The following is an 18,591-nucleotide window of genomic DNA, read 5'->3' as shown; positions in this document are numbered from 1 at the left end:
CCGAGACGTTACCGGGTGATGTAGACCTGTGTCTGTCTCGGTCCCGAGAAGTACGGTGCCGGTCAGAGTCGTGGGGAGACCGGTGCCCTGCCCGGTCCCGAGGAGGATCGGTCGTCGTCAAGGCTATAGCCTCGGCATGGGAATGGAGATGCGGTGCCGAGAGAATGGGCATGGAGGAGTCCATAGGTACCGAGGGAGTGGATACCGGTTGGACGGTATGGGGCTCGGGCCGGTCTGGTACCGAGAGCAGCGGTGCCAAGATAGAGGGTAAGAGCTGCTTAAGTTGCTTGTGGAGTTGTTCCTGCAACTTGTCCTGGAGGATGGCCGCAATGCGGTCATCCAGGGGAGGCACCGGAACCACTTTTTTCTTCTTTGGTTCCATGGGTGCCGCTCTACACTCCGGCGATGAGGGGGCCGATGACGAGGCACTCACCGAAATCGGAGTGGAGCGTTTTTTGGCTCGGCGTGGAGCCGAAAGGACTGGTGTCGTCCCCGAAGTGGGAGGGCGCTCAAGGGTGGAAGGCTTCTTAGCCGGCTTACCTGGCGCCGGGGGCGCCGATGTCGACTCAGGCGGTGTCGAAGTGGTCGGTGTCGATTTCGACGGTGCCGCAGATGAAGAGGTCGAATCCATAGTCGGGCCGGTGCCGAAAAGTAGATTTTGTTGGATTTGACGATTCTTCAAAGTGCGTTTTTTAAGAGTGGCACAGCGGGTGCAGGAATCCGCCCGATGATCCGGTCCCAAGCACTGTAAGCACCAGTTGTGTGGGTCAGTGAGGGAGATCGGGCGTGCACACCGCTGGCACTTCTTAAAACCGGGCTGCGGGGGCATGAATGGGAACACGGCCTCCGCAAAATCAAACCCCGAGGCCTGGATCGTGCTAACAGGCCCCGCCGGGGCAGGAACGAAAAATAAAGCAAAAAGAAAGAAATTTTTTTTTTTTTTTTTTTTAAATAGAAAGAAAAAAGCACCCGAAGGTGAAAAAATCGAAAAAAGAACGCGAGCGGGAAGGCAAAAGGAGTATTTCAACGACGTTGAAAAACACACGTCTTCTTCGCTCCGCGGAAACGAAGAAACTGGGGACCACGCACTCCTCCGTCGGGCGGGAAGGCACTCGCGCACGCGCGGTGCGGCCAACTAGAACTTTCTAGTAAAAAGGTCCGTACCGTGGGCTCCGTCGGTGACGTCACCCATGCGTAAAGAATATGCTGCCTGCTTGTCCTGGGATAAACAGGCTACTTGCTGTTTACCCACTAGGGATTCCCTCTGTGATGCAGGAGAGGGGAATCAGGCCAGGAGGCACCTGTTCACCGATGCTGCTTTAGGAGACTTGGAACTTGATGAGGTAAACTTCAGCACGTCACAGTGAATAAGGCTCTTACAGCCTAGGAGAATTGGGTGAGGGGGGAAGGGGGTCATGGTTGGCCACTTCTGACCTAGGCAGGATGCTGTGTTTTAAAACTTTAATCTGAGCCAGTAAAGCACATTTTATATTCTTATGACACTAACTCCACTTTTTAAATGGGTTGAATAAGAGCAATAAAAAAATTGTTTCTGGCATTGAATGTACTCTGCATTTACAATGGTAAGCTTGCTTTTCAACTAACACACATAGAAGTTGGCCACCCCGTCATGGCTGTAAAAAGAAAACATTAGCCCAGAGCCATTGCTGTTTACCACCCCATGAAGCAACTTAAGAGGAGAGACACTTTTACACATAAGTATAACACATAGTTAAGGGAAGTCCAATTATGTCTTTATTTAGTAGTTGCCAATTCATAATATGATGGGAATTTCTTGAATTTTAATTTATTTTTCTAAGTGTGTTTGTTTTGGGAATTTTTTTTTTTTTTTTAATTACAATTAGGACATGGAATGTGATGAAAAAAGTCAGTCTCAAACTGATTACATCCAGTCCTTAAGTTTAAAATCTTGTCACATTGATAAAAATGTGGAGGCTTAGAAATGCTGCACAATTTTCACTTCAGTGCTCCATGTTTTTTCAAATTCAGACATGCTGCTCCAACTTTTACCTTGATTGTGCAACAAGTTACAACTGTTTGCAGTGATGAAAATCTGTTCACATTTAAATCTCATTCTTGAAATAACTTGGGATCAACACAGTCCATTACTGTAGGTATATTTCTGCAAACTTAGTCCTGTTTGTTACCAATTACACCACCACCTTCCGCCAAAGCACAGCAAAATACATTTTTTAACAAAACTAAAAATTCTCAACATATGAACAATTTACACATTACATCATTTACAGTATTTACAACTATAAAAAATACAATACATAACTGGTCTTAATTTACAAGGAAAAAAAATTCCAGTCATGGTGCCCGATTCTACAGGTCAAAGTCCAATTTTCATATGGAAGGGTTTTTTTTTTTTCCTTAAACATAGTGACATTTGAAAAAAAACAAAACACTAGAGCTGCAGATGACAGTTATGCTTGGACCTTTAAAAGAGTTTTCAGATGGACTGCCATCAGCTCCCTGGACTGATCAGAATGCTTTATGGTACCTCCTACCCAATGACTAGGTGGCTTTGGAAGAACACTCGGAGATGGTGGATCACTAAATTTTGCTCCAGCATAGTTCTTTTCTTTTTGTCCTAATTCATTGAGAAAAACTGAATTTTTAAGCTTCATATTCATGAAATTTTCTGTATTATTTAAAGGATTTTTCTGCTTCTGAAGCATTTCAAATGTCATCGTATTCTGCCAACAGTTATTTTCATTCCCTTTTGCTGATGTAACTTTAATTAGAGGTATACAACATTTGTTTTTCTGTTTGTGTAAGCTTGGTTGTTCACATCTCTGGATACTGTAACCAGGATGGTTGTGAGAAGTGGTCATTTTTTCCAATTTCCCCATCTTTGCTTTTAATACCTATACAAAAAAAGGAAAAAAAAGTTTAAAAAAAGCTTATCCTTCCTCTACCAAAAGCATGAATCTTTAAGACCCAGATTCTCAAATTTAACACCTTTAAACTGTTACTGATGATTTAGCCTGTACCCATTTTATAGGCAGATTATCTTTGTCAAGAGCAAGCTTTCTAGCAGTCTGACAATGACATGCAAATGGGCTCTGGTGGATTCTTAATGGCAGAGCCATTTTTGAAAAGCAGCATCGACTTTTGGCTACAAAAATAAGCGACTGGTCAGATGGCAAGAAAGCTGTGTTGTGATGCAGGGGGAGGGGGAAGAGAGGCTCATTCTCTCCCCTTGCAACACCCCTCCCCTGTAGCAGGAGATGTGCCAATTCTCTCCCACTGCCACTAAACGCCTGCTGCCACCCCCCCAGCCACACAAAACCCCTAACCTCTGAAATGACCTAAGGGACATAGATTTCCTCCTCCCAGCTTGTCTGCATCATCCAAAAGGGGCCTTCCCCCCCCACACTGTATCTTAGGATGAACTGGGGAGGGGCCCGAGGCTCTGATCGGCCCAAGTTAAGGCCTCTCCCATGGCCCATTATGGACGTCGCAGGCTGGGAGGAGGGAATCCACATCCCTCCGGTTATTGGCTTAGAGGTAAAAGGGAGGAGGTGGCCGGAGTGGGGGGGTGAGATTGAACATCTCTCTCTGTTGTGTTTTGGGGGGAATGCTTGTGACCATCATTAGTACCAGTGATTGGCACATGCAAATTTAGTGCATCTTTGTTGCTGTCCACCGACCTCATTTGAATGTGTGATTTTTTGTTTCACAGCTTTTACTCATGATTTGAGCAGGCAATCTTGCTGTAGATGCATTTCAAGTTTATTTAAAAATTTGATTGCAATATTATAATCCAATGTGATTTACAAGAGCATTAAAACCCACCACTGCCAGGTCAGCCTGCTAAATAGGCCAACTTATCAGGTCTTGCCATTCTTCAGAATGCCTCCCCAAGCCAGATCATAGTAACTGGTTAATTAGCCTAAGTAGGGTCCAATCCACCATTATGGAGGCTCCTTGATGCCATGGACTTTGTTTTTAAATGTCCCCCTCTGTATTAAAACAGCCAAGGAAGTGATTTTTAAATCATGTATACAGAAGAAGCCACCATAATCTGCATGCTGTTAGTTTACAGCATCAGGTGTAAAACATTTTTCAGTGTTAGTGCTGCATGCTGAAGCTTAAATACAGCATTTTTACCCAGCACTTACTGCACTGGGGCCTTAGGGCTAGATGCACTGAAAAAGCATAGTTACTTACCGTAACAGGTGTTATCCAGGGACAGCAGGCAGATATTCTTACAACCCACCCACCTCCCCTGGTTGGCTTCACATGTGGGTGACGTCATCCACGGAGCCCCGACGCGGACAGTTTTTCAAGCAAACTTGAAAGAAATTTCAAGCTTGCTATGCTGCACCACGGCATGTGCATGCCTTCCCGCTCCACTAGGGGGCGCACCCCACCTCGTGGTCCTCAGTTCACATAGACAGCAAAGAAGCCATCCCCGGGGAGGAGGGTGGGTTGCGAGAATATCTGCCTGCTGTCCCTGGATAACACCTGTTACGGTAAGTAACTGTGCTTTATCCCAGGACAAGCAGGCAGCATATTCTCACATGTGGGTGACCTCCAAGCCAATCAAAAAAGGGATGGTGGGAAGATGGCAATTTAGGAAAACAGATTACGCAAAACCGACTGGCCAAACCGGCCGTCGCACCTGGACAAAGTATCCAGACAGTAGTGTGAAGTAAAGGTATGAACCGAAGACCAAGTGGCAGCCTTGCAGATCTCCTCGATAGGCGTAGACCTGAGGAAAGCGACAGAAGCCGCCATCGCTTGGACCTTGTGACCCGACCCCGCAGCGCGAGACCAGCCTGAGCGTAGCAGAAGGAAATACAAGCCGCCAACCAATTGGACAAGGTGCACTTGGAAACCGGCCGACCCAATCTATTGGGATCAAAGGACAAAAACAATTGAACCTTCCGATGAGACTGAGTGCGTTGAAGATAGAAAGCCAACGCCCTCTTACAGTCAAGAGTATGCAACGCCACCTCTCCAGGATGAGAATGTGGCTTGGGAAAAAAGACAGGAAGTACAATGGATTGATTGAGATGAAAATCAGATACCACCTTGGGCAAGAATTTAGGATGAGTGCGGAGAACCACCTTGTCATGATGGAATACAGTAAAAGGAGGATCCGCCACCAAAGCCTGCAGCTCACTAATTCTACGAGCAGAGGTGAGCGCAAGCAAAAAGATCACTTTCCAAGTAAGAAACTTCAGGTGAAACTTATCCAGAGAATCAAACGGAGGCTTCATTAGCTGAGCAAGAACCACGTTGAGATCCCAAACCACAGGAGGCTTGAGAGGAGGATGGACATTGAAGAGCCCTCTCATAAAGCGAGAAATCAAAGGATGAACAGAAATGGGCTTGCCATCAAGCTGCTGATGAAAGGCATCAATAGCACTAAGATGAACCCGAACAGAATTCGTTTTAAGGCCCGAATGAAGCAAATAATCCAAAATGGAAGACAAAGTCGCAGACAAAGGATGAATAGAATGCGAAGCACACCAGGAAGTGAATCTAGTCCACTTCTGGGAATAACATTGCCGCGTAGAAGCCTTACGAGAGGCCTCCAAAACATCCCGCACCGACTGGGACAACTGAAGAGAAGGAATCAGGTGGAAAGGAACCAAGCTGTCAGATGAAGAGACTGCAGATTGGGATGCAACAGTGACCCCCGACTCTGAGACAGCAGAGAAGGAAAAACAGGTAGAAGAAGAGGCTCCCTGACACTGAGCTGAAGAAGCAGGGAGAACCAGGGCTGCCGAGGCCACCGAGGCGCAATCAAGATCAGATCGGCATGAGTCGACTTGAGATGTACCAGCATTCTCAAAATCAGAGGAAAAGGCAGGAACGCATAAAGGAACTTCCCCTCCCAAGCCAGGAGGAAAGCATCCGCCTCGAGACGATCTGGCGAGTATATCTGGGAACAGAAGAGAGGCAACTTGTGGTTGAGGGGGGAAGCAAACAGATCTATCTGAGGAGTCCCCCAGCGCTCGAACACCCGACGTAAAGTCTGAAAATGAAGAGACCATTCGTACGGCCGCAGGAGACGACTCAGTTTGTCCGCCAAACAATTGCGGTCTCCCTGAATGTAAACTGCACGAAGAAAGACGTTGTGGCGGAACGCCCAATCCCACAGGCGAAGGGCCTCCCTGCAAAGAGACAGGGACATACCCCCCTGCTTGTTGACATAATACATCGCCCACCTGATTGTCCGTGCGAACGAGGACCACCTTGTCCCGAAGCAGATGACAAAAAGCAACTATTGCCAAGTAAATGGCTCGAAGCTCCAGCAGATTGATGTGACAGAGGTGATCCGCCGCCAACCAAGCTCCCTGGGTCCGAAGACCATCGAGGTGCGCCCCCCCCCCCCCCCACGCATACTCCGAAGAGTCCATGGTCAGGACCTTGTGATGCGGAGGAGCGAGAAAGAGCAAACCCCTGGAAAGATTGGAAGAGACGGTCCACCAACGGAGCGAGCTTCTCAAAGAAGGAGTCACGGCAACAAGACGGGAAATCGGGTCCCGATCCTACCGCCATTGGGACGCCAAGGCCCACTGAGGAACTCAAAGGTGCAGCCGGGCGAACGGCGTGACATGAACGGTGGAGGCCATGTGAACCAAAAGGACCATCAGCTGCTTGGCCGAGACCCAGGACCTCAGGGGAATCTGCTCGCACAGTCTGACAAGAGCCTCCCGACGGGGCCGAGGCAGGAACAAGCGAAGCTGAACCGTGGCCAGCACGGCTCCAATGAATTGCAGTGACTGCGAGGGGCACAACTGAGACTTGGGGAAGTTCACCTTGAACACCAGACTTTGAAGATATGAAATAGTCTGTCGGGTCGCTGCAATAACCCCCTCCCTCGAAGGCGCATTTATCAACCAGTCGTCGAGGTAAGGGAAGACCTGAAAGCCCCGGGACCGCAGGGCCGCCGTGACAATAACTAGACACTTCGTGAAGACTCGAGGGGACGAAGCCAGTCCAAAGGGGAGGACCCGATATTGGAGGTGCAACTCCCCCACCTGAAAGCGCAGGTACTTGCGAAAGGCGGGATGCACCGGAACATGCGTATAAGCCTCCTTCAGATCGAGGGAGCACAGCCAGTCCCCTCCATCGAGCAGCGGGTACAGAACCGGAAGGGAGAGCATTCTGAACTTCTCCCGGACAAGGTACTAGTTGAGCCGCCGGAGGTCTAGGATAGGACGAAGATCCCCGGTCTTATTGGGAACCAAGAAGTATCGGGAATAGAACCCCCGGCCCTGCTGACAAAGTGAGACATGCTCCACCGCACGGAGGCGCAAAAGAGCCCTGGCCTCCGATAACAGGAGCGGTAGCTGTGACTTGTTGGAAGGACATGTGCCGGGCGGACTGTCGGGAGGAACCTCCCGGAAGTTGAGAGAATAACCCTCGGAAACGACCTTGAGGACCCAAGTGTCTGAGGTGATAAGGGTCCAAGCGGGATAAAATGCCCGGAGACGACGACAGTGCGGAGGGGGCCCGCCCCCAACCGCACAGACCGTCAAAAACACAGCGCAGGCTTAGACGCGGCCGGCGCCTGCGGTTTCTGCTGCGCCCGGGACTGCTGAGGTGGCCTTCGAAGGGGCGGTCTCAAGAAAGCCAGAGTGGTCTTCTGAGGGTTACGCCGAGGCGGAGCCCGATAGGTCTTAGGAAAGGCGGGCTTCGCTTTGGACCGCAGCAGAGACGCGAAAGATCTTTCGTGCTCAGAGAGCTCCGAGCCCACACAGGGAAGGTTAGCGAGGCGATCCTGAAGATTAGGATCCATATCTACAATCCGGAGCCACGCCAGCCGGCGCATGGCCACAGCGAACGCGGATACCCTGGAGGTGAGCTCGAAGGCGTCGTAAGTAGCATGGAAAAGATAGACGCAGCTGAGAGAGGGACTCGATCAACTGCCCAAAGTCGTCCCGGTGAGAATCCGGCAAAACCCCAAGAAAGGCAGGCAGAGACTTCACCAACTGCCTGAGATAGGAGGTATAAGTGAAGGAATAATTCAGAACTCGATTGGCCATCATCGAGTTCTGATATAGTTTCCGTCCAAATTTGTCAAGAGTGTGGCCCTCGCGCCCCGGCAGGACCGCCGCAGACACCCGGGAAGGGTTAGACTTTTTAAGTGAGTACTCCACCAGCAACGACTAGTGGGATAACTGGGCCCGCTCAAACCCCTGGCAGGGCACCGTACGGTACTTTGACTCCATTTTAGATGGAACCGCAGTAACAGCGTACGGGGTTTCCAGGTTCCTCAAGCCTGGCAAAGCACCGGATTTAAGGGAAGGCGGAGAGATTCCTGGGGCGGGGAAGGCAAATCCATCTCCGCCAGGAACTCTTTAGTATATTTGGAGCCAGACTTAAGATCCAAATCCAACGCCCGCCCCATATCCAGGACAAACCTCGAAAACGAGGAAGGGCGAGCACCGGACTGGTCGTCCGTCGGGGTAGGTGAGCGGGAACAGCGAGCCACCGAAAAAGAGGGCAAGGCTTCGCGAGAATACCGGGGTTCACGACCTGCACTGTGACCAAAACCCCAAGAGGCAGCGCCCAAGGAACGTGCCGGGGTCGAAGACCACCGAGGCCCCGAGGATCCCCTCGGGGAAGACCTCGGGGTATGGGGCATCGAAACTCTCCGACGCCTCTGAGAAGTGTCCCGAGAGCCCCGGGACGAACCCTTAGACCGAGGAGGCGACCGAAGCAACCGCGGGTTCGAGAGAGAAAGATCAGAGACCTGGAGTGCCTCGACCATCGGGGGGGGGGGGGGAACCCCGGGGACGCTTAGACGATCGACGAAGTGGGGACGAGGGACGCTTAGATCGGCGCTTTGATCGAGGCCGGCCCGAGGGCGAGGAAAGGCCCGATGCCCGGGGCGAAGACTCAGAGGACGAGAGCCGCCGGGTCCGGCGCACCTTGCCCCGAGATACTGCAATACCTCACTCAGGCTGGTCCGAAGTCGAGGGAGGCTGCAAGTGGGCCAATGCCGAGGACAGCTCCGACGAAATTAAAGCCCGGAGCATGTCCTGAAAGACTGGGACCGCCATCATGGACGGCATATCCGGGGCGGCTGTACATTCCACAGAGGGCGACCTCGGTACCGAGTATTCCCTGGGAGCGGATACATGCCCCGACTTGGAGGACCGGACTGGGGCCAAGGACGACGCCCCCTCCCATGTCCCACCTAGGTCCCCAAGGATGGCTTCTTTGCCGGAGTGGCACCTGAGGAGAGAAGCGAGGACTTACCCTGTGAAGACTTCGGGCCCGAAGTTGAGGGCTTCGAGGCCAAGGACAGCCGGTGTGGGGCCGAAGCCGAGGTCAAGGCAGAGGCCGACGTCGAGGCCGCGGTCGGCTCCACCACAAACAGGTCCGCCATACGAGCCCAGCGGCGGCGGAGCACTCGGGGTTGGAAAGTCGCGCACCTGGGGCACGAATCAGTGGGATGATCAGCCCCCAGGCACAGGATGCACCACCGATTGGGGTCGGTGATCGACAACAGCCGATCACAGCTGGTGCACTTCTTAAACCCGGACAAGGGCTGGGACATGAAAAACAAAGGCCACGGCAATCCGGGAGACCCCCGGATGCCGAGCACGATGCTGAAAAAGGAAGTCTTTTTTTTTTTAATATACTGTATATAAGAAAACAACAAAACAAACGCGCACAGCGACTCTGAAAAGAAAATAACAAAGCCACGGTGCTAGAAGGCATATCACAAGCAAAAGATCAGGGCTTCTGGCTCCGCGGAAACTTTAGAACTGAGGACCACGAGGTGGGGATGCGCCCCCTAGTGGAGCGGGAAGGCATGCACATGCGTGGTGCAGCATAGCAAGCTTGAAATTTCTTTCAAGTTTGCTTGAAAAGCTGTCCGCGTCGGGGCTCCGTGGATGACGTCACCCACATGTGAGAATATACTGCCTGCTTGTCCTGGGATAATAGTCCTTAAGACCATGCAGGTTTCTGTGGGTCAATTTCTAAACAGCAATCGATGTTCAAAACAGCTGCCCATGCAAATGAGTTTTGCAGAGGGCAGTTGTAATCCCATCCCCACTCAGTTGTTGGAGCTTTTTTCTTTTAATGGCACAGATGCGCATACACACGTAATATCTGTCCCCATAAACCCATCACGCCCCTCCCCAAACTAAAATAGAGGCAAGAGGGATGACCACTCTCTCCTGCTGGCAACTTTTTCCTCCTTGCCAAACTGACTAACTCTCCTTGCAGGCCCGCCTATCCAAAATGACAGGTAGGAAGGGCCTAAGTCTTGATTGGCTTAAAAGATGCCCCCCTGAGAGGGGACTTAAGCGTCACTGAGCCAATCTGGGTTTTAGGCCCCTGCCCATCCTAGGATACACAGGGAAGAGCCTAAGGCCCTCATTGGGGCATCTAGACTTTAGTCTATGCCAGGGATAGGCAATTCCGGTCCTCCAGAGCCAGAGCAGGTTTCCAGGATATCCACAATAAATATTTATGAGATAGATTTGCATCTCAAGGAGGCATGCAAATCCATATCATACATATTTATTGTGGATGTCCTGAAAACCTGACCTGGCTCTCAACCAGAATTGCCTACCCCTGGTCTTTGCTACATTAAATGCTGTGGGACTCACCTAATAATTAAAATAGCAAGATGTTATACACAGTGTAATCTTTCATATGCAGATACTTAGAAGAGCTGAAACCAAAAGGACACCCTCCCTCACCTACTTTGAGGACGGAGGGAGTAACAAATCGTCACCCAAATAGCATTCATTCCTGAAGAAATACAGTGCTGACACTTTTTTAAATTAACTGTAAACAAAAAAATTAAAAGAATATACAAGTTTAACAGTTTGGTTGGCTAATGCTATTGTCAGTTACGTTCCTCCTTGTATACGATCTTAAAAAAACAAAACTTGAGAAAAAGATGAAGTTAACCAGTGTCAAGTCTACACATCTAAAGATGTTGAAGCTTTTTTTGGTCACACCGAACCACACAGAGCGATAAAGTGCGTGACGAGGGTGTACAACCTCCCCATTTGTTAGGATCAACCCACCCGGAAGCCTGCGCATCGCGCACCTTATCTCCCGACCCAGACAAACCACTAGCGCCGCCACAGCAGCAGCCCCCCTCCCCCCACAAATGCATCTGGAACGCCGCCACCATTCTAATTCCGTTCTGTTGCTGGGCGCTGCAGTTCCTCCCATTGGCTGCCTACGCCGAACCAATCAGCTTGGCGAACAGCGCTCACCCCCCCCCCCCCCCCCCCAGCTCTCTCAGTCGGTTTGGGATACTCGACAGCGCTATAAGTTGCCCATCTACTTTCCTTTCTCTTTACCCCCCTACTTCAAGCCTCTTACATTCAGGCACACTCCCTCCTCCCAAAGGTTCTCGTTATCTCTCACCATATTTGCTAGCTGTAGCACAGTTGAACCTACGCCCATACTATTCTATTAGGAGTGTTGTCATTAACGGCGTCGTTCTTCCGTCTCGGTCTTTGTTCGGGGGGGGGGGGGGGGGGGCGCCCTACGTTTAACGGACCACCACCGATCTCAGCTCCCTGGGCCCTAGAACCGGAATCGTGTCCGTATTAAAACGGAACGGGAGAATTGCAGCGGGGCACATTTCATAAACAACTCGCTCACCTCTTTTCTCAGCTGCTTATACTGCGCGGCCCGGGGCGGGCCTTCGTCCGGGCCAGCGGAGCCGCCAGCCGGTTGCTCCCCTATTGTCCTCGCCGAGCCGCTGCCCGTCCTGGGGGAGACGTGCTCAACGCCGCTGGCGCGAGACTGCGGACCGCCCTGTCCCGGGTCCAGGTTGCTCCTCTTGGCCAGGCCGGGGCGGTGTTGGTGCAGCGGGTGGCAGTGATAACGCGCTGGCAGCAATCCCGCGGGGGACCGTTTCCCTTTCTTCCTCCGCCGGGCTTTCTTCAGCGCTATCCCGGGTCTTTTGGGGCAGTTCGGGGGGGCACTGCCTTCTCTCTTCTCGTTCATGCTATCCTCAAGGAGCCGCTGCAATAGCGCTGGCGGCGGATGCCGCTTTCCCCAGTCTTCAGCCAGCGGTATCCGGCTAAATAGGGGCGCCGTGCCGGTCACCATGGGGAGCCCAACGCTCCTCCCGCAGTACTCTCGCCTCCCCCTCCGGGGTACAGCCACAGCCGTGGCCGTCGGTTCTGCCTGGGGAACGGCCCGGCGATTCGTCCTCCGCAGAACTTCGCAACCCGTACGGTCAGTTTCAGGAGCCCGGGGTGCGCTGAGCAAAGGACCTGCAGGAAGAAAGTGGTGTCGAGAAAGATGGCGTCGGATTAGGCGGAAACAAAACCCAGCTGGCCACAATTGTTTTTGTTGCTGAATCTGAGAACGTAGCTGCCGCGCCGCCCTGTTTTTGTTTCCTCACGTACATGCGCAGTGTGAGGGGGCGCGGCCTTCGCTGTCTCCGCCCCTTCGCAGGGCGGGTGTCTGATTGGAAGCGTAGGAAGTAGGGGTGAAGGATGTTTACTAGTAGCTGCTGTTCTAACGGAATTGTTAAGGGCGGGCGTAGAAGTACGAAAATGTTTCTGTCTTGTCAAAAATGGGGAACCATCTGTTCCCCTATTAAACAGTTAACAATTAAAAAGCATGAAAAGAAAATATTGTGTTAGTCCACCAATAAATAAGGAAAAAAAATGGTAAGAATCATTACAAAGAAAAATGGGGCGACCCAATGATCCACAGTGAAAACAATCCACCGATGAAAACAAAAACTGTGGATACAGATGTTCTGGAGATAATTTATTAAACACTGACATATAAAACCATGAAAATTCAATTAAAAAAGTACAATGGTAAAAAATACCGGGCAGCTCAGGGCAGTGTGCTGTTTCAGGAGAGGGTAAGATGTGGGGTTACCATATGGCTCCAGAAAAAGGAGGACGGATTGAGACATCTGGGATTTACTTCCTTTGCTTTCAGTGGAAATAAAACCCAGATGTCTCTGTCCTCCTTACTTCCATTGCTTTCAGTAGAAATAAAACTCGGATGTCTCAATCCGTCTTCCTTTTTCTGGAGCCATATGGTAACCCAGGCATAAGAGGACAACTAAAAGGGGAAAGAGCGGGCCTCGGAGTTTCAGGGAAGGGATCCCCCTGTGCCCCTATTCCAGTACATTGTCACATTCTAGGAGTAACCTTCGACAATAAATTGTCTTTCCATGATCACATAAGTCAAGTGGTAAGATCTACTTTTTATAGACTTCGTCAGATTCGATCGGTATCAAAATTTTTATGTGCAAAATCATTGAATATCTTAATTCATTCCCTTGTAGTCTCTAAACTTGATTACTGCAATGCATTATTTATAGGCTTGCCACAGAAAGAGCTTAAGCGATTACAAATAATCCAGAACGCCGCTATTAAAATAATTTATAAAGCCAAAAAATTTGATCATGTTTCACCCCTACTTAAGAAAGCACACTGGCTTCCAGTAGCACATCGAATACTATTTAAACAATGTTTACTCATCTTTAAAGCTTTAGAACATAAAACTCCAGCCTTTATATTTAGACTTTTGATACCTTACACTACCTCTAGATCTCTTAGATCTCAAGACCAACACCTATTAGTAATTCCTTCACTAAAAGTTATTAACACAAGGCGTAACACAATCTTTTCTATAACAGCCCCTCAATCTTGGAACAACCTTCCACTGTACCTAAGACAAGAAAAAAACCTGGCAAAATTTAAGTCTGAACTTAAAAGTTTTCTATTTATAGATGTCTTTAATGATTAATTTTTTCACATTCTTAATTTAATTAATAGGTCAATTGTCTTCGTCTCCCTTCCTATTGTTTTTCCCCTGAATTAATGATTTTAATACTGAATGTAACCATTAAATAATTTTCCTTTTGTTTCATTATAATTTGTAGAAATACCCTCTAAATGTACTGTAATATGTATATATAAGATTATAATTTTTTTAATTTAATAATTGTAAGTATGTTACCAAAAACTTTTATTTACTTGTACATCGCCTTGAGTTTTGAATAGGCGATAAATCAAAATACTTAATAAACTTGGAAACACCAAGCAAAGAAGCAGGTCCAGTTTTAGACATGCTGGGGCCCAGGGCAGAAATTAAAAAGAGGGCCCCTGATACCCTCTCTTCCCTTCCCCTAATCTCCCCACCTGTCATTACTACTACACATAAAAACTACTTTGAATTACTTCACACATAAAACACAGACAGACCTTTTCCAAATACACAACTGTGAACCCCAAGTAAGATCAGATACTCACTTTTTGTACTGAACACACAGGGGTCCTGGGCTCAGGATCACCTAAAATTAGCCACCTCACTTCCTAGTGGGGATTCCAAAACCCTGCCAGTTGAAGACCACCTCCTCTGGTCAGTCTGGCAGCCAGAAATTTCCAAGCTTCTGCAGCTAGCAGCAGTGTCCCCAAGCTGCCACTAGCTGCAGCGGTCTGGCAAATAGACTGGAGGAAGAGATTTTCAGCTAGCAGGACTTTAGGATTCCCCATCAGCTTAATAATTTACAGTATATTTTGCATTTGGGCAATGGGGCATGGGGAGGACAAGAAGAAAATTTGGTGCTCATCCATTTTGGACTCAGGGCCACTGCCCAACCTTCTCTCTCCGCCCCCCATCTGCTGTCTGCTATACCACTGAACACAATACAAAGATCTGTAATAAACATATCCCAAAGGTAACATTCCTGTTAAATTTAAAATAAAACACTTTTTCTACCTTTGTTGCCTGGACATTTTATTTTTCTATCATGTTTATTGTTTATTGAAAGCTATATCGCTGCTAATGACAGGGGAGTAAATTCAGAGCGGTTTATGTGAGCATTGTAATGGTGTTACAATACAGAGTTTGCATTTCATTATTAAACCATAATCAATACATTATTAACCCTTAATCAATACTTGTGCTTTTGTAAAGGTGTTACAATACAGAATTAGCGTTTTCTGAGTTGATTCTTAATACAACAGTAACAAGACTTGCAAAAGAATAGGTTTGAAGTTTTGATTTGTACCCTCAGATACCTGTGCTGTTGAATCAACCAGTGATTTTATGACAGCTTGTTACAGGTGTGTGGATATCATTCATCGGGTACAATCATTCAGCATATTCATACTATGTGCACTATAAATAAAGTGAATATAAAGTGCTAAAGTAAGAATTATAAATAAAGGACAGCACTTATCTTTAGAGAGCTGTCTTTGCCCAATGGGACCCGTTTCGCCGTAAGTTCGGCTTCTTCAGAAGTATGAGCAGAGCTGCCCATTTATACACAACCCCTGAAGAAGCCGAACTTACGGCGAAACGGGTCCCGTTGGGCAAAGACAGCTCTCTAAAGATAAGTGCTGTCCTTTATAATTCTTACTTTAGCACTTTATATTCACTTTATTTATAGTGCACATAGTATGAATATGCTGAATGATTGTACCCGATGAATGATATCCACACACCTGTAACAAGCTGTCATAAAATCACTGGTTGATTCAACAGCACAGGTATCTGAGGGTACAAATCAAAACTTCAAACCTATTCTTTTGCAAGTCTTGTTACTGTTGCGATTTCGTCGAGTGACTTGCTTACATTGCTTATTTATTGAGTGTTGATTCTTAATACAGCCATCTTAAACCATAATCAATCCTCTTTTTTATTTCCGCCTATAATATAATTAATCAACCTGCTTACACATACCTACTTGTACATACCTATATCATATATTTATTTGTATTATACCTTCTTATACACACATATTAATATTTATCCCAGGACAAGCAGGCAGGCTATTCTCACATATGGGTGACTTCATCAGCGGAGCCCGGATGCAGAAGCTCGCAAGCATACTTGCTTGAAGAAACCAGAAGTTTTGAGTCGACCGCACCGCACATGCACGAGTGCCTTCCCACCCAGCGTCTTCTCAGTTCTCAATTTTGCGCGGAGCCGAGAAGTCCATCTTTGAATCTCTGCGTTTAAGTTCGTTACTTCATGCCTTCTCTGAACCGCGGTTTGTATTTTTTTCTTCACGAATCACTGTTCTTACTTTACTTCTTTTATTTCTAGTTTAAAAAAAAAATTTTCAATCTTCCGTCCGACTGCCGGGGCAGGCCGCTCAGACGCAGCCCAAGGGCTTCGATTTTGCGGCAGCCGTTTTTCCTTCTATGTCCCGGCCTGTAACGAGCTTCAAGAGTGCCAGTGCCAGTGCCAGCATGCGATTTCCCTTATGGACCCATACTGTCGGTGCCTCAAGTGCCTTGGGCCGGATCATCAACCGAAGTCGTGCAAGCGCTGTGCTACTCTTCAACCTCGAGCCCTTAAACGTCGTCTTTTGGTAGAGAAGCTCTTCGGGATGGATTCCTCCTCCGATCCCTCGACTTCGAAGGCGACCTCGGCCTCACCTTCGACCGAGACTCCTCCTGCTTCTACTTCTCCCACCTCGAGCCTCATCAGACCTTCATCGTTTGCAGTGGCTCTCTCCTTGACAACGTCTGCTGTATCTTCCCCTGTATCCTCAGGTCAGATAGCTCAGCAGAAAGTTTCAGCGGTGGTGTTTAAGGTGCCTAAGACTTCCAAATTGAAGCACATTTACACTGCCTTGGTGGAACCTCCAGCCAAAGCAGGTGGTCCGGTTTCAGATGCAGATCCATCCTTGCCGGCTTCTTTCCAGACCATGTTGGAGAAGCAATTCATTCAGTTCCTTACTAATATGGGACTGAAGCTTCTTCCTCTCATCCAGCCTGGGCATTCTGCAGACTCCCGCGAGGTCGAGTCGCTTCCTTTGCCTCAGTTTGAGCTTACACACTCTTTGCAGGGAGCAGAGTCTCTGCGAGTGTCTGGTCTGGCATCTAAGCACGTAAAGCAAGGAGCAGAATCTTTGCAAGTGCCTCGGCAGGAATCCTCACACTCTATACAAAGAGCAGAGTCTTTGGGAATGCATCGAGGTTCCTCCTCCAAGCCTCTGGAGCTTCGATCTACAGCCTCCAGTCCTATCCATTCTTTGGTGGCATTGGCTGCTTCTGTCTCCGAGGCGAAGTATCCTCGATCTTCGAGATCTGCTTCCAAGCACCGTTCTCACCGAAGATCGAGGGCCTCATCGAGGCATACTTCCAGGCATAGTTCTTCTTCAAAAGAACGTCCCTCTTCAACTAAGCCTCGATCTACTCCTACTTTGACTAGACCGCCGACTCCTCGATTGAGGTCTCCACTTCCACACCTCGAGGATGCAGCGGTTTCAATTGCTTCGTCCAAGTCTCCATATTCCTTTGATGCCTTTTTTCCTGCCGAAGCTTCATCTTCGACCCAGGCTGCTTCGACGACCTTGAGTCCTTCTCGAGGCAAAGCATTGGCGGATCAGCTATCTTTTTCCTCTTTTCTTCGTCAGATGGCTGTTGACTTGGACCTTCAATTAGATGCTGGCTCCAAATACTCTAAGGAGTATCTCAAACTCATGCATCTACCTCAACCTCCGGCAGAGTCACTTAAGCTTCCTTTTCACAAGACTTTTGCCAGATGCCTGGATACTCCTTATATCATACCAGCTGTTCCAGGCAAATTGGACTCTAGGTATAAAACTGTACATCGCAAAGGGTTTGACAACTCACAGTTATGTCATCAATCCCTGCTTGTGGAGTCCTCCTTAAAAAGATCCCATCCTTCCAAGGTTTATGCCACCGTTCCACCTGGAAGGGAAGGGAAAACTATGGACAAATTTGGACGTCGCATCTATCAAAATTCTATGATGTCCTCTAGAGTCCTCAATTATAATTTTCATTTTATTACTTATTTTGAATTCCTCATAACTCTTTTACCTAAATTTCTGAGTTATTTGGATACTCAAAAACACTTTGAATTTCATGAAGTCATTGCTTCTTTATCACAACTCAGATTACAATCTCCTTCAGTCGTCTTATGATGCCTTCGAGTTGTCTTCTTGGGCAGATGTTTGCTCTGTAGCCATGTGTCGCCTTGCCTGGCTTCGTACCATTGATATGGACCCTAATCTTCAGGACCGCTTGGCCAATATTCCTTGTGCAGGCAATGACCTCTTTGATGAATCTATCGAGGCAGCCACCAAGAAATTGTCTGACCATGAAAAATCCTTTGCTTCTATTGTCAGACCTAAGCCAAAGCCAGCTCCTGCCAAAACTACACATCCTCTTCCTATCTATCAGAGGCATTTTGCTCCAAGAGCGACTCCTTACAATCACCCTCCTCCTAAGAAACAGCAGCCTCAGAAGCAACAAAAATCTCAACCTTCTGCTGCACCTAAGGCTTTACAGCCTGTTTGACTGTCTCAAACAGAGCATAACCTCCATCGTTCTATCTCTGACTTCTCTTCCCCCTATAGGAGGTCATCTCCATCATTTTTACCGCCGATGGATGACAATTACATCCGACCTCTGGGTACTGACCATCATCAGAGAAGGATACTCTCTTCATTTCACTCAGGTTCCACCAGAGCTTCCTCCAAGAGTATCCTTCCACCCCTTCCCAGACCGCCCTTCTTCTTCAGGAAGTTCAAGCTCTGTTTCGTCTCCATGCCATCGAACCAGTTCCTCTGGACCAGCAGAACAGGGGGTTTTACTCCTGTTACTT

The 18,591-nt window shown here is 48.4% G+C and overlaps 1 protein-coding gene across 1 annotated transcript; it reads right to left on the bottom strand.

Annotated features, from left to right (window-relative positions):
* Positions 1-1,737: 1,737 nt before the first annotated feature.
* Positions 1,738-12,367, bottom strand: PNRC1 (proline rich nuclear receptor coactivator 1). Its single transcript, XM_033939036.1, has 2 exons — positions 11,632-12,367; positions 1,738-2,894 (listed from the first exon to the last, which is right to left on the bottom strand). Exons 1-2 carry the CDS (start codon positions 12,082-12,084, stop codon positions 2,451-2,453), a joined length of 897 nt encoding a protein of 298 aa, XP_033794927.1. The 5' UTR covers positions 12,085-12,367; the 3' UTR covers positions 1,738-2,450.
* Positions 12,368-18,591: the final 6,224 nt, after the last annotated feature.

The sequence above is a fragment of the Geotrypetes seraphini genome, chromosome 3, assembly GCF_902459505.1.
Source record: "Geotrypetes seraphini chromosome 3, aGeoSer1.1, whole genome shotgun sequence".
NCBI classification, from domain to species: domain Eukaryota; kingdom Metazoa; phylum Chordata; class Amphibia; order Gymnophiona; family Dermophiidae; genus Geotrypetes; species Geotrypetes seraphini.
This window is presented reverse-complemented; position numbering and strand designations above follow the sequence as displayed.

Bases quoted from the DNA above. Each gene is read 5' to 3' on its own strand.
- PNRC1 (XM_033939036.1), bottom strand. From the start codon at position 12,084: ATGGTGACCGGCACGGCGCCCCTATTTAGCCGGATACCGCTGGCTGAA. The intron at 2,895-11,631 runs GTGAGCGAGTTG...TTTTTTGTATAG, and splicing joins ATAAGCAGCTGAGAAAAGAG to GTATTAAAAGCAAAGATGGG.